Raw genomic sequence first — 16,833 nt, 5'->3', positions numbered from 1 at the left:
ATCAGCTTCATTCATTTATCACAAAGCCTTCTAAAATCTGTGACAAGTAGGAGGAGATCTAAACACACTTTATACGTTGTGCAGATTACTGACCATATTACAGGATTTCAAGGCATTCATTCTTGAAGGCATTAAAGCCATATTTAATGAAATTAAATTTTACATTCTATTGAAATTTGACTTTTTAGTAGTGCCTCTCCAAAAACCTCATTTTCCCCCTATAGAATGACAAGAGAAAAATAACAGTTTAATGACTTAGTAAAGATTAAGAAAAATGAACTTCTTATCTTGGTAGCAGCACTATCTGCTTCAGCATTCCTTCACTGTGGGAACTCAGGGAACTTAACATAGTATTATTTGCATCCTCCTTTTATGATAAATTTTGGTGTTTGAGCACCTAGAAGGGGCATGCAATATTGAGAAGCTTCAGCTGCTCCTTCAACTGTACCATGTAGCATTCCTTAACGATAGGATTCAAATGAAGCTCTTTCTAAAACAAAGATGAAGACATCATACTAAAATGATAGTATTTTTTTCCTTCAAAATAGCCATTTATAATCACCTTTGGAATAGTTCAGTACTTACACAAAAAAAATTATCAAAAGTGACAGTGCTGAGTTTTAAAGTCAATATGGATACAGACAGCTATAAAAGGATTTTCTATTATATTGATTTATTATTTTTAAGAATGATGCAGTGCTGATACCATTTACCAGAACAAATGAATGAAAGCTTTAAAAGCCTGTGAATAAGAAGTTATTATAGTATCTAGCAAATAGTTGCAAAATATTTATTAATTGGATGTATAAGGAACTGTACATGAACCAATGAAAAAGTAATTTCAAACCAGTCTCAAGACTCACTTTAATTAAGGAAAAACTGTTTACCTACATTATGATGACAATACTTCATAACCTTTTCTGATCAAGAAATTTTATTCTCAAATCCCTACTAGTATTGTTGGCCCACTTTTAAAGGTCAGTACTAGCGATCTGGCTTCCTAAACAAACATCTCCTAGAAAGCTCAGCTTTTTAGCAACACTGAACTTTAGCTATCTTCACACCTGCTTTCATTCTACACATAAAAAACCAGGCATAGCCACTCAATAATATATAAAGGCACCGTGAAATAAACACGTGGGTTTTTGTGATACACCTACTGATTTTCTGCAAATGTAAAACTTAAAGGTTATACAACTCAGGGGGAAAAAAACACTCACATTTTCCCTGAAACTATGATGAAAATACCTTGAATATCTCTACTGAATATCATTTAAATTAGAAACACAGGGATATAAAAACCTTCACTGTGAAAATAAATGAATTGTAATATAAATAACTTTTGAATAATCATTAAAATTTTTCCTTAGACAAAAAAAACTATTCCCTAAGACAAAGTTTCTAACATTATGAAACTAGTCTGAAATGTTCTCTTACGAAAAGATGAAAATGTGCTTTCTGGAGTGTTTAAATCTTTGAAAAGTAGCCACTGAATAAATAATATAACTCAAAAAATAAATGTATTTTCTTTAGTGAATAGAAACTAAAGCAGCTTTTTAAGTGGCTGGAAGTGCTGATAGATTTCAGGAAGCCAAGAATTTCCTATTAACAGCTGAATTCATGACTTAGTAATGGCAGACTGTCCCATCTAATGTATTCCCCACAGGCTACTATTTAACTTAAGGTTGCCATTTTAAAATGAATTTTACAAAAAGAGTACAAGCAGTATTAGGAGTAATTTTTAAACGTCTTTATGCTCTTATTTATGTTTGACTGTCCATAAATACACAAATGTTTCTTGCCCTTTCCTCCATAAAGCATAATTTCTACAAGTTAACAAAATAAATACTAACTGATGAAAAACAGGACTTTCGCATGCATCATGATGAAGAAAACAATTAAAATGGAGCTGTCTTTTTTTCAGTATCTTGTGTAGGGGGAGGGCATGAACAGTCCACAAGTAACGTGCCAAGAATGCTCTAAAATATGTGATGGAGCTCAAAGCTTCCTCCCCCTAGCAAAAAAGATGATATGCACCAGAAACCAAAGTTAAAACAGTCTCAAATCTACTACTACAATGAACAAGTTTGAATGTCTCATACTTCCAAGACTATTAGATAAGTTTAACCTGACAAGATAAATAGATTAGCTGGCCTGGATAAACACCTACTGCTATGAGGAATATGTTTAGAATATTCCAGTTCGAAAGGGAAGGCCGGGTTTATACGTTATCACTAGGCCAGCAGTTTTCCAATGTTTTTCTCAGTTATTCCAAAGTAAGAAATACATTTTACACTGTGATCCTAAACACTCCTGCATGTATAATCCCAACCCACTAAAGAGTCCCCACCAGCAATCTGGAAAACACCGTAGTAGGCATCCAAAGGTCATAATGTTGAACTCTCAAAGAAGACCTTGTCCTCACTTTTACCCTGAACTTAGAAAATGTGCTTCCAGTTTTTCAGTTCTTAAAAGCAAATCCTATTCTGTACCAATACTTAAAATGACAAAGTATTTAAAAGTAAAAGTAAAATCTGGAAAAAATTCTTTATCAGCTAATCACCTAATACTTAGATAGTGGCACTCAAATGGGGGAGACACAGAAGCTCCCATGAGAGCAATTTTACCTCCCATTTGGCAATGTCTGGAGATATTTTTGGTTGTCTGTCACAACTGAGGGGGTGGGCTGATACTGGCATCCGGTGGGCGGAAGCCAGGAATGCTGCTACACATCCTACACTGCGCACAGGACAGCCCCCAGAACAAAGAACGATCGATCTTAAACTCAATAGTACTGGGGCTGAGAAGGCTGACCTAGAGCAAAGGCCAGGACATCTCAGAAGATCTGCGGGAGTTCCTGGGCAGGTTTCGTTTGGCCTGAAGGATATGCTGTTCTGTCCACTGAAGGTACCACCTAAGGAATACTTTCCTCCCATGGTCAGCAATTATACTAAAGAGTTTAAGTCTCACTTCCCAATTTTTTTTTTAAGATTTTATTTACTTATTTGACAGAGATAGAGACAGCCAGCGAGAGAGGGAACACAGCTCGGGGAGTGGGAGAGGAAGAAGCAGGCTTCCAGCGGAGGAGCCTGATGTGGGGCTCGATCCCAGACCACTGGGATCACGTCCTGAGCCAAAGGCAGACGCTTAACGACTGAGTCACCCAGGCGCCCCATCACTTCCCAATTTTTAAAACAAGTAAATGGAAGTTAAAGGAAAGAAAATGTCCTTTTTATTAGTCTTACAGTCCTGGAATAATTTTTTTTCTGGGTCAAGAGTTCTTAAAATTAGGGTCTGAAAAAGGGTGCTAATAGGGTCAGGAGTAAGTCTCCAAATTTTCTGCTTAGCTTTGGATCCTGGAAAGAATAATGACCTGTGACCAGGCAACAACACCTACTGTTATTCATTTTCACAAGGCAGAATTGACAAATACAGTATAACTACGACAGGAAAAACAACTTTCACGATGGTTATCCTAGGACCAACCCATGAGCCCTCACCAGTAACTCCCACATCACCAAATCTTTCTCCTTCTCCAACTCCATCACCACCACCATCACGGTCACCTTCTCCTCCTCCTCTAGATGGTCTCCACCAAAGTATAACTAACCATAAAGGACAGGAGCCTGTTAATGTAATTTTTGAATTTCAGGTTTTTTTTTTTTTTTTAAAGATTTTATTTATTTATTCGACAGAGATAGAGACAGCCAGTGAGAGAGGGAACACAAGCACGGGGAGTGGGAGAGGAAGAAGCAGGCTCATAGTGGAAGAGCCTGATGTGGGGCTCGATCCCGGATTGCCGGGATCACGCCCTGAGCCGAAGGCAGACGCCCAACCGCTGTGCCACCCAGGCGCCCCTGAATTTCAGTTTTTATTCAGTGGAGAAGAAACACTAGAATTTGATCTTACTGCTCCTTTGCTCGCCTGCCGATTTATCTAGGGGATTACTCATAGAACATGTGTTCATTTCCTCCTAAGAGTCTAAGGTCAGATGTGTTAAGCCAGATACAAATTTTGGTATTTTTCCAAGAAAATAATTTTTTTTAAACTACTTATCCTTAGAGAAAACAGAACATTAAACATTTAAATAACAATGAATTAATACAACAAAGAACATATTCTTATTTTAGGCTGCTCTAAGCTTCAAATTAAGTGTTTGTTTTTTTAATAAATACATACTGGTGATACTGATTACCTGTGACCCTTCAGCCACCCCATTTTAGTCATATTACTAATACGTAATATAAATTATCTTAATGATTGAACTGTATTACTATAAACACCGCGTGACTTCTAAAAATACTTCAACAATACCAAACACAAATGTACAAATATGCTACAAATGTACAGCAATGTAACTTTCATTACAATCATTATAAACTCTGAACAGTTTATATTTTTGCAGTGAGCTTTCAAGGATTTTTTTTTTTTTTATCACTGTCAACAGGTGAGTCTGACTATACTTCCTCTAAGTAAGTGTCATTTCTGTCACATCTTATAATGCATCTGTGAGATCTTAGAATAAATCAACTGGGGAAAAAAGGCATTTAGAGTAGAAAAGCACTCAAAGGAATAACTTGCAAGAATTAACTAATACATCCTATTTCATCAGGCTACAATGAAGATCTTTTTTTTATTTTTTTTAATATTCTTTTAAAGATTTTATTTATTTATTTGACAGAGACAGTGAGAGAGGGAACACAAGTAGGGGGAGTGGGAGAGGGAGAAGCAGGCTTCCCACCAAGCCAGGAGCCCAAGGTGGGGCTCGATCCCAGCACTCTGGGATCATGACCTAACCTGAAGGCAGATGCTTAAGGACTGAGCCACCCAGGCTCATAGTAGTTAAGTCAATGAGCTCTGGAGTCACAGAATGAATTTAAATGCCCTATATCCACCATCACTGTGACCTTCAGAAAGCTATTTATTGCTGCTAAACCTCAGCTTTGTAAAATGGGTTACTAACAATTCAAACACACAGGGTAAAAATTAAATGAGATATTCTATGAAAACACCTAGTATTGAGGGCCTAACCTACATATAATAATGTGCTCAATAAACACTCTTTGAGGGTACTAGTACAGTCCTAAAACACCAGAAAAGCTTTTGTCTGTCATATGTATATACGGGGCATTTGGCCACAATCTAAAGTAAAAGAACAACGTTTCAATGGAAATTTACATCAGCTTTAAAGTTTCAAGTGCAGTGTCTTGTGAAAAGTATAAATCTATGAGAAAGTAATTCTCACTCATCTTCTCCCTGATGACCTCTACTTTCTTCAGTAACTCTCTCAGGAGCACAACCTGGACTTTATTTTTTGCCATTGTTAGAAACTCTCCCATCCACCTGTGAAAACTCAAAAACTTGAAAGTGTCACTCTGTTGGTCAGTCTCCTGACCTTTCAGCTCTCTTAAACCCACATAACTTTCTGAGAACTTGACTTCTCTCTTTTCTCCTCATCTGTTAATCTTGTCCTGGCCTCATGTCTTTCCCTACCCAGCCTGGATCTCACATCCAGTATTAACTATCTTTTCCTAATACCTTTACTTCCTAGCCACTGTGTCCTTCCTGAGTATCTGCCTGCTAAACCCTCAATTATGGATCATGTGATCTCTCTTTGCTAAGGGGCTGAGCACTACTAAGAAGAAGAAAAAAAAATCACAAAGTCCAGGGGGATAGGTGTCATTAGAGTTATGGGTTCCAGTCTCCGATGGGCACTCAAAGCCACTCAGTATTCTCTTATTCAGTGGTTCTCAGATTTAGTTAACATTACAATAACCTAAGGGCTAACTAAAGGTTTTCAGATCCCCCTCTCTATCTCCACAGATTCTAATAAATATGTCAGAAAAATTATTACACTTGGAAATTGGTTAAGAAAGAAAGAAAGAAAGAAAGAAAGAAAGAAAGAAAGAAAGAAAGAAAGAGCGAACAGCACATCTTTTAAATGTGACAGAATCCAAAAGCTGCCCAAGGATTTTAGGGCAAAATAGTTAGTTGGATTTACTATTTATCACTGCTTAATAGTCCCAGTTTTTGTTACATGTTAACGTATAGATTGTTGTCTGATAGAAATGCAGATCATTTCTGTACAGTTGAAAAGATAATCCCAAAGGTTACTGTTTATGACCCTATTGGTCCATTAACCAGATTTGGCCATCTAATCTAGCAATCATATCCTAAGATTATAAACACCTAGTTTCTCAAATATTCTCTGGACATGATTTAACATCTTACTGGTTTCCTCATTCATGAATGGATTGAATAAAATCTTTGACATGTGTTCATTTTATATTTGCAAGGCAGGTATAATTTTGCCTCTTTTGCAAATTATAATCAGTAAAATAGCTCTACAGTACAGCCTAGATTTTGCACTTCAACAAATCATAAACACTAACAATAAGAGCAACAACAAAATACCACAAAAAACTCTTTCTACCAGTGTCCCCCGATATCTACCATCTTCTTGCTCACTTTCCCTTTCTTTGAGAAATTTCTTCTACTCTCCATAATTGACATCTTCTTTGCCTCCTGTTCTAAGTTTCACTGCACTGCAATTCAGCTTCCAAACTGCTACAGGTTGGATTTTGTCCCTTCCAAAAAGATATGTTTAAGTCCTAATTTCTGGTGCCAATGCATATAACCTTATCTGAAAACAAGGTCTTAGTAGATGTCATCAAGTTAAAATGAGGTCATACTGGGCTAAGGCAGACCCTAATCCAATGACTGGACTCCTTATAAAAAGAGGAAAATCTGGACAGAGATAGACACAGCAAGGACACTACGTTACAGAGGCAGAGGTTGGAATGACGCAAAGAACTCTGAAGATTACAACTGCCAGAAGCTAGGAAGAGGCAAGGAAATATCCTCCCCTAGCATCTTCGGACAGAGAGTATGGCCCTGCTGATACCCCAATTTCAGAATTCTAGCCTCCAGAACTGTAAGACAGTAAAGTTCTATCATTTTAAGCCACCTAAATTTGTGGTAATTTGTTATGGCAGCCCTAGGACATGCAGACCTACCTCACCAATGAAACTATTCACTAAAGCAGCCAGTTTCCAAGCTGCCAAAAGTCCATGGATACTTTTCCATCCTTATCATTTGTGACCTTTCCATATTATCTGGCTTTGCTGACCCTTCCTTCCCTCCCATCTTTCTTCCTTCCTTTCTTCGTATCTTACCTCCCTCCTTCTTAAAATTCTTCTTCCCTGGCTCAGTTCTTTGAACTAACTGCAACTTCACAAGCGTCTTTGTGGACTGCTGATGCTGCTCTTCAGTCTTCTCCCATTCTGTGTATTCTACCAGGGATATCTCCCTCCTCTGACTTCTGTTACCACGAAGTCTCCAACCTTTCTCCTAATCCTCAAACCTGTATCTACTTCCATATTAATCACCTCTGCTCATACTGATTCACTCACTCAACAAAAATGTACTGACTACCCAAACAGATTTGATCCCAGCCTTCAATTCTACAAAGAGAGGTGAGTTCTATATTTTAAAACAGTAAGAGTGTTAAGGAGATATCCTTGGTCGATATGCCTAATATTTAAATCCAGGTGTGTCTGACTCCAAAGTCTCTGTACTTTCACAGTCCATCAAAGAAAGTATGAAATAGTGAAGACAAAGAAAGTGCTCAGGTTTTTCAAAGTAAACACAAGCCAAAACCAAAAAGGGAAAAACCTGACAGTTTAAATGATACTTGCAGTAGAGCAGAGACCAGGCTGCAAGGAAATCAGCATTTAACAAGTATTCACTGTGCGCCAGACACTAAGAAAAAGTACAGCACAGATGTAGTCTACTTGTTAGAAAGTTCATCCCTGAAAAAAGCAGATATAAGGTACCTGGAAAGCAAACAGCTGAGAAGAAAGATGCACAAGAGCCACTGGTATTTTGAGCATGACTCCAGCTACAGAGTAAAACATGCCATTCAAGTTTGAATTATACTGAAATATAACTTACATTCCCTGATGAAGCAGTGTTCTGGACAAGTGGAAGAGATGGTTTTGGCAAGAAGGAAAGGAGGCAGGAGGCAGTTCTGTGCAGGGATGCGAAGCAGGGCAGGAGTTCAGCTCTACAAAGTGGGGCAGTTGCAACACTCCTGCTGAGCAGTAAGCCCCACTGGAGATCTGATTAGTCTTGCTTGTGGTAGATCTAGTCACAACGGCCACATGACTTTCTCCAGTAACCTTAAGCTATCCAGAATCAGAGAAGACAGAGTGGACTGGCACATGAGCCACATCTGGGATCTGTCAAGGACAAGGGGAAGAGCATCAAAGAGCTGAGGGACCTGGGAGGCTGGGATGAGACAGTGAACCTAGAGGTAGACAAATGGACCGGGTGAAGGCAGAGGAACCTAAGGATGATGTCTTGCTAATACTTCAGGTACAAACTCCTGTCTGCCCCCCAGTGGAAAGTCCTCCAGAATCTTTTCCACTTTCCATCTTTCCTCCACTGACTTTTCTAGCCTTCATTTCTCATTACCTTCCTCTGACACCAGATTACTGAAACTACCTGAACATTCTCCAGGAATAGGGGGTAGTGAAAGAAGAAGGAGGCAGGCAACTACTAGAACCACAACTGGGGGGACTCTGGCAATGCAAGAGGTGACCACTCAAATCAGAGTTTGAAAGACAGGGCAAAGGAGCGCAAAAAACTTGCTGACACTGACTTAGGCTGTTAACTGTTCTTAAAGATGACCTATCTGACAACATGGGCACAGCGGTGTTTTCTAAGAAGTAACCATGGCCATGTGCAGAGTTCTAGTGGAAAGACTCCTCTCACCAAGGGAGCAAAGAAATCTAGCTCCCAGACAGAGGGCAGCTGGGAAACACTAGGCGGAATGTGAGGCCCTGAGCAAATAGGTAGCAAGGTTCAAGAGGGGGCTCCACTCTCAACAGACTGAGAAGCCCAGGCTCGGACTGTTAACTGTGGGGAGGAGACAACCGACAACAGCATGAAGGGTGTGCAGACGCCCAGAGACTAACATCAAATCATGTAGCTGGAGCGGCAGACGCACTCCAGAAATGGATTCTTCTTATTTTTTGAATGACAGACATCATGATAAGTATTAGAAATAAGAAAATGAGTATGACGTTCTGGCAGGACAAATAAATATCTTACATTCAGAGCGATTAATGAATGAAAATAAGTAACTGAAAAGTCCTGTCTGGAGATGAGTGTGTGGTGATGGTTAAAGAACTCTTCTCAGGGATAATACCCAAGAAGGGTTTTGAAGGAAGGTGAGGAGTTTACCAAGCGAAGAAAGAAAGAAAGAGCCCCCCTTTCTAAGTAGAGAAAATAGCATATGTAAAGTCACTATAGGGAACAAGGCAAAACAACAAACAAACAAAGCCATGAAATTATACTTAAGAGCAATAAAAAGTAGCTCAGGCTTACACATGAACTACAGATAAAAGTTAAGGGACGCTGGTATGAGATTAAGCTAGAGTGGAAGGGAGAGACCAGACTGTGACAAAATCACAGGGATAATACGCAGAGGAGTTAGGACTGTCTCGTACAGGTGATCAAGAGGCTGCCAGCCACACTGCTCCAGGAAGGCAGAACCCTGGTGCTTAAGAGCCACGGCGAGCAGTAACCAACCAGCCAATATCTGCCCCCAATTATTAGGCAGGAACAAGGCATGGGACTCAAGAAGGAAGCAGGAAGCCAGGATCAGAGGTTCAGAGTCTTGCTACTCATTGCACCAAGACAGGCTTTTACACTCCCATGCTTTCCCGCCTCCTTGCTGTTCTGTTGTTGTGATCTTCACTTCTCAAGGTGGACTATGAACCTACCAGTCCTTCAAAGCTCACTCCGTTAAAACCACTTTATCAGCAAGGCTTCTCCTACTTCCTTCGGCACTGTAAGCTCTTCTTCCCTTCAAACCCACAGCAATATGCAACCTCCCTGGCTTATTTTTATATATAATTCAACTTAAAGACAATTTTTCCCCAACTAGACTGTAGGTTCTCTGAAGACAATTACAAAGTTTTACTCTTCTCCTAAATGTCTCAGGACTGTACTGACATGTGTGCACACATGCGTGGGAGCTCAGAGTTGGTACTGCTTCATGCTGCAAGTGCTTAATGAGAGGATGATAAGGAGTACCAATATCTTTTCTTTGATCAATCAAGCAATTCAGTTTTGACTGCACACTGCCACGCACCCAACTCAACAAAAGCCCTGCAAGAAACTTGGTCCACTCTCAGAAAGCAGTTAAGGGAGCCTGCACCTTGGCGGTCTTCCCCATAATTCAAGTAGCTAATCAACATTTTTCTTCCAACTACGTATGCTTCGGAGTGCAGGTTGATCTAATAGGTAATGTTTTAGCAGACTTTTAAGATCACCCAATTATCCCATCTGCTTTAGCGGACACTGGCATTCATTAAATATTCGTTTATTTGAATGTATTTTCTGTCCTCATGGATTACACTGATTTAATCCACATAATGATCTGGGAAATTAGCATTACGTAGGTTTTCTAAGCTAATATTTCGAATTGAAATACCTTCTTAAAGATCACACCCTAAATAAAGAATTTAATCAAATGGACTAAAGAAAATACTGTAATAGCAATTCTGAACAATAATTACTTCATAACGTCTTGTGATGAATTTTTACATTTTGAATTTTTTTGTATTTTTAAGTGTTTGTGTGTCTTAAATTAGCCTACACAATACACAATTAATTTCAACACAATGTCTACAGAACATAACACAACACGATTAAAATTACAACGATGTAAGATTATTACATAGGTGTGTGAATGTGGAACAGGAAAAAGCATAAAAATCATAATAGATTGGAGGTAGGACTGTGGATAATTATCAATTAAGTTTTTGGTTCTGAACAACTATAATTATCTGTATTTAAAAAATAAAGTGGCAAGGCCATGGTAAGGTTGTTACAAAGTAAACTGAATCCATGAACCACACAAGAAAAACTGCCAAGTTGTCTCACTTCATATTTCAACAATCACATTTCACTATATGAAGCTTTTCCTGATCCTATTAATTTTATATCATTCCACATCCTTCCAACTAATCAAAGAAGTTCAAATAGAAACTATTTGCATGCATTCAATTAATGCCCAATACTACCACCTGAGCTTTCACATCCTAGGTTCATTTTGTAAAGTATAATCCTAAACTTAAAACCGCCTCTATATGACTGTAGTCTTTCCTCATCTTACTATAATCTCATGATTTCTTTTTAGAAATTAATTCATTTGTCACTTTCACGGCAGCACTGGTACTTTCACTTATACTGAGTTCACCATCTTGAGGGGTTTTTTTGCTTGTTTGTTTTTATGTTGGTCTTCCAGAATGAAGCTCAGCTATTTCAACAGAATTATTAACCATCTCCAGTGGGAAATATTTTCGCTTTGCCTATCACATTGCGAAATCTACCTAAAATCAATGACCTCTAATTTTCCAATAATTATATTGACCAATTTTTCATTTTCAAGTTTAAAAATGTGGATTTTAAACCTAATCATTAGCACGTGTGGAATTTATGTTGTATTTCTCATTTTCACTGGGCAAAATCAATCAGAAATATAGCAGGAAAAGGACGCTTTGATTTTTGCCTCTGAACAAAACTACACATAAGAGGCCTAATGTTTTATCGGGCCAAGAAAAGACAAGGGAAAATTCTAAATTAACCTAATGTCGACATTAGAAATAATTACAAATGTTCACTGAGGGAGATGTGTTCATTTCTGACAATACAAATATTGTTGAAAAACTATTTACTTGCATCACAACCATACAAAGACATTACTTGACAGAAAACAATTTTTTCCCCACACGGTAGTTATGACATCACTGTGAAATTGAATGATTAAGAATGAACTTGACTTGTTTCATAGATTAGCAAATAAAAATCAATACCTTCACAAATATTTCATATTAATAGGCATAAACAAGTCAGTCTTAATAAATTGTAAAAATTAATTCCCTGATATTTTACCACATTCAAATAATCATCTAACCCAGAAGGTAGCCAAGCCCTCCCGGACATGAACTAGGAAGCTGAGCTCCTGAGGGGACACAAATTTCTAGTCAAAATGTAAATCAGGGACACAGAACCATTCATAGTACACTCTCAACTTCCTATTAAATACATTTATTACAGTAGCAAATATGTAATCAGCATGATAAATTTCACCAATTTAAGTTTTTCAGACATGTTACAGAAAACAATGCTTTCAACAATAAAAAGATTTTGAAGATGAACTCAACATCAAACTTAGAACTTAAAAATACAAAAATATAAGCTTTATCTAAAACACCAGCATAGCACAATTAAATGTGAAGAAATACAATCTATTTATAAGTAAACGAAATAATATTGGTTAAAATACATCCCTGCTATGAAAGGCTGACAAATTTCCAAACCAATGATAAAATTTTATTCTGAGCCAAATGACAAGAAAAATCACTCTGTCAGCAGAAAATCTGCTCGGGAATAGCTATGTATACAGCATTACAGCTGACCCTTGAACAACGCAGGGGTTAAGGGTGCTGACTTCCCCGTGCATAGTTAAAAATCCATCTATAACATGAGACTCCCCCCAAAACTTTACTAGCTTACTGCCGACCAGAAGCCTGACCAGTCTTACAGATAACATAAACAGTCAATTAACACGTATTCTGTACGTTACTGGTATTATATACTGTATTCTTTTAATAATATCTTTTTCAATGTTTTTAAAATATTTCTAGGCTATGCAGTTCCTCTGTGAATTTTTTCAAATTGTTACAAATCTCAAAAAAATTTCTGATATATTTATTGGGGAAAAAAATCAGCACATACAAATGGATCTGCACAGTTCAAACCTGTGCTGATCGAGGGTCAACTGTAATTGGAATAAGAGTAACATCTTCTACTTCAAAATGATGTCCGAAAGATTTTTTAAAATTCCTGAAGCACGGTTCTCCTTCAAAATATACATTAAACACATTTCTACCTAGACTGGCTAAAGAAAGAAAAATCTAAGTATCACAAAACATTTTTTCACTGCTTATATTTTGACTGTACGTTAACTGCAAAAAATTTGGAAAAGCATACAGAAATTACCCACAACTCTACCGCCAAAAGACTACTACTATTTTATTATTTCTTTTCAGTCTTCTCCCTAAGATTTCTTAGAGTAAAAACTCCAGTTTGTCACTTAACACAATATGTAGACATTCCCATTATTAAAAATTCTATAGGTGTTTTAAAACACTGCTTCCCATTTTGAAATTAGGCTTCTTTTCAGCTTATGTGAGGGAATACCGGTGGACCCCGAAACAGGTCTGTTGGATTAGTTAAGACTGGCTTAAAAGCACTTTCACCACAAACTGCATCAGGGTCCTTTGAGTAAAAAATGTAATTTTTAAAAATTAGGGAATTGAAATTTCACACAATTCCTGAGTTTCCAATGATATATACCTAACTCGTTCTTCATCAACTTCATAAACTCAAAATTAATAATGATAATCACCTATAGCTATATTATGCTTTTCCATTTACAACACTCCTATGTACTATCATTTCATTTTTGTTAGGCTATGAAATAGGTATGTATTCTCTTATCACTGATGTAGAAAACTGAGGTACAAAGAAATTACCCAATTTTACCCAATCACAAAATTTAATCAACTTAAAAGAACTAGAGATCAGAGGTCTTTTAAATTACCACCATCATTTCTATTTGGGTTAATCTACACTGTTTATATAAGACATCACCGGGAAAGAGAACCATTATTTGTTAAAATGCTGTGCTAAAAACTGAAATTACACCTTGAAAGAAAATAAGGTAATGTTGCATTAGTTAATTAGGCCAGGTTCGAGAAATTCTGAATATTAAGGCAACTGCCTCATGTGGGGAGACATACAACTGATTCTATACTATTCAAAGATTTTTTTTAAAAACATGATATAAACACTCTCAGTCTAGAAATAAGCAAAACAGAGTATTCTGCTTATGCAGTTACATTCCTTTCTGTATCAAGGTACCTTATTTTTTTGTGTCTCAGCTATCTTATGTTTGAAACGGGATAAAACTATCTCAGCTGGGCGTGGTGAGGATTAACTGACTTAATACACGTGTATCACTTAGAACTGTGCCTGCCACAAAGTAAGTCCCAATTAGTGCTGGCCTTATGTAAGCCTTCTTGTTGTTTTTTGTTTCTCCTACTAGAAGGAAAATACAAGCATACACTCTAAAACTTCAGTGGGGGGAAGGATTTCACACTTTATTAAGAGCTGATGTTTAAGAATTTATTTAAGAAGATGATCTAACTAAAAACCTAAATGCTGAGCATCTAAAGTTACACTATGTAGAAATGTGCCTAGAGCTAAAAGAGGTCAGTTTACCAAATATATTTTTCTTTATTGTTAGATTATACTTCCAAATGCCTGTCAAAGTTTCAGCATCTTCATGATGACAGGCTTATAGCCATGATTCCACACTTTACTGAAATCCATATGAGAGCAACATTTCAGCTGGACTTAAACATGGAGATCAACTTAAAAATCTTCCCAGCAATAAGTAACAATCCAACCCATATCCTTCTCATTGCAATAAAGAAGAAAATGCAATGGAAAAAATGTGTTCAATAACTGATGCCAAACTGATTCAAAAATTGCGGTTCAATGCCTGAAAATAGTACTAAAGGGCGGAGGAGAAATCAGCCCTGCATTCTCTTTCCATTATGATGATTATTCAATAAACAGTTTTGCTCAATTCTGAAATAGGTATTTCAAGGACTGTGGATGGAAAAAAGTTTTGTCACTTTCTGGAAGGGCTTACCCTTTTAACTCGGAATGCTCCATCTGGGAACACAGCATGTTGCTTTGGGTCAGACCGTCTGACCCAGGCAATCCAGACCACCAATAGGAATAATATAGTAAGACATCATAAAGGGCATGTCCTGAATCTAAGACTCAAAGCTAACCAGAATCAATGTCATTCCGTTTTGAACCCGAGCACTTTCACAAAAGACGATAATTATCGCCACTTGCCTTTAATTGGTTTAAGATGCTATTAATTATCTTGCCTTTCTACTCTGGCCATCAGTGTAGCCTAACTTTAGGGGTCACACCTCCCAAACTTCTCTTTTTCCTCCCAAAGATTTTCCCCAGAAGAATCCAACACCAAAAAGGAGGCCTTCATAGCAGGCTCTCACTTCTCTCTTTTCAGACAAACCAAAGGCCTTGTCAAAAAGTAAAGCCGCGCCAACTTGGGGGACAACAGGCAGAGCCCACCTTTGCAACTCAACCCACCGAGTGCAGGGCCAGGTCTGGCCAGGCACCGGGGCGCACCGCACCTCCCCCGCACATCTGCAGATTCAGGTCACGTCCCGGAGACCCGGCATCCCCGAGGCTCCCCCTGCGCCCCCGCCGCCCCAGGGACTCCGCGCGTCGCGCACACCCCGGGGACCACTCACCTTGCTGGGCTCCGGCGTCCTCTAGCAGCAGGACCAGGATAAGTAGGAGCAGGAGGAACAGAGGCATGGGGAAGGAGGAGGAGGAGTTGGAGCGGGGAGGGAGAGGGCGGGAGAGGGGGAGCGCGGCCCGGGCGGGGGCGGCGGCCGCGGCCCGGACTCGAAGACCGTGAGGGCTGCGCCCGGCTCTCACCACCGCCCGGCTCCCCATCGCGGTGGCCGGCAGTCCGCCTGCATAGTGCGAGCGCCCCGGGCGAGGAGGCGGCGGCTCCGGCGGGAGAGCTCGGCAGCGCGCGCTACGCCCCGCGCCAGGACCCTCTCTGCCCCTTGGTCCGCTTTCGCCTCCTCGGCTTTGGTTCTTTTCCTCCGCTCCCTGTCCCGAGACCCCAGACCAGAGCGCAGGGAAAGGGAGGGAAGGAAGTGGGGTACTCGAACCGCTGAGAGCGGCTGCGGAGGAGCTTGGGGGACGCGCCTCCCACACCGCGTTCCTCCACACGACCCCGGCTCGCAGCACACGCCCGGGGCTCCTGCTAGCTGGCAGGCAGGCAGGCGAGCCGCCCGCTCCCTCGCGCTCCCTCTGGCGCGCACTGACCACGCCTCCTCGGCCCTTCACGGCCAATCCGCAGTTGGCTCCGGTCCGTCTCCCTCAGCGCCTTCCAATCAACACGCTCTCTCCTCGGTCGGCCCGTTAGCTCCCCGGCCCACTCCTTGAGCTCAACCGCCCCTCATCTCTCTCCTCCAATCCCCTGCAGCTTTAGGAAAGCGTCCCACCCGCCTCTCCCAATCCGGGTTCCGCCCCCAAGCTCGGGCCCCCGGCAGCCCCGCCCGGCCCGCGCGCCTGTTATTGTTGGGACCTCAGCCCAAGCAGATCTCGCTGAGGCGGCCGCTTGCTCTGGTCAATGACTTCCGGGACTTCCCCCATCCCGCGCGCCTTGCTCCTCAGGCCCAGCCTGTTCATTGCTCCACCCCTGCCACACATCAGGCCACTTGAAGGGGTGGGAAACCAGGATCCTCGATGGTTTTAGCTGGGAGCTGAGGCTAAGAAACCTTTTACAAAAAAAGCAGAGCGTGTTTTTTTAAATTAAAACTACAGCCAGTTGTTACAGCAACTCCGAGTTAAAAAAATACAGTGTTCAATTTTTAAAAACATGTATTTCTTGTTTCCTTCGCCTTTTACTATATTTACTCTCTTGGCGGAACAAAAAAAAGCATATAACAAGATCCATGCCTCCAAAGCAGTTAATACCTAACATCCTAACATTCATTCAGCCATTCTACCAAGAGTTGTTGACCACCTGCTATCTGTTTGCAAACCTTATGCTGAGACTTGGAGGATTTACAGCCATAATACCGAAATCTTTCCAGCATCTAGTGTTGGTACAGAGATGGAAATGCATCATGAAAG

At 39.9% G+C, this 16,833-nt stretch overlaps 1 protein-coding gene across 2 annotated transcripts in view; it reads right to left on the bottom strand.

Annotated features, from left to right (window-relative positions):
• DCBLD2 (discoidin, CUB and LCCL domain containing 2) overlaps nt 1–16,833 on the bottom strand; it is a 118,350-nt gene that overhangs the window by 61,759 nt on the left and 39,758 nt on the right. Inside the window, exon 1 of one of the 2 annotated variants that reach the window (XM_045785371.2) lies at nt 15,432–15,990. The exons of the other annotated variant lie outside the window; for it this stretch is intronic. Coding sequence (XP_045641327.1) covers nt 15,432–15,639 — 208 coding nt within the window. The 5' untranslated portion in view covers nt 15,640–15,990. Of the gene's footprint in view, nt 1–15,431; nt 15,991–16,833 lie in introns of those variants that run through there. 2 annotated transcript variants of the gene reach the window in all.

The sequence above is a fragment of the Ursus americanus genome, chromosome 4 (assembly GCF_024610735.1).
Source record: "Ursus americanus isolate L20-20 chromosome 4, mUrsAme1.1.p, whole genome shotgun sequence".
In the NCBI taxonomy this organism is placed as follows: domain Eukaryota; kingdom Metazoa; phylum Chordata; class Mammalia; order Carnivora; family Ursidae; genus Ursus; species Ursus americanus.
This window is presented reverse-complemented; position numbering and strand designations above follow the sequence as displayed.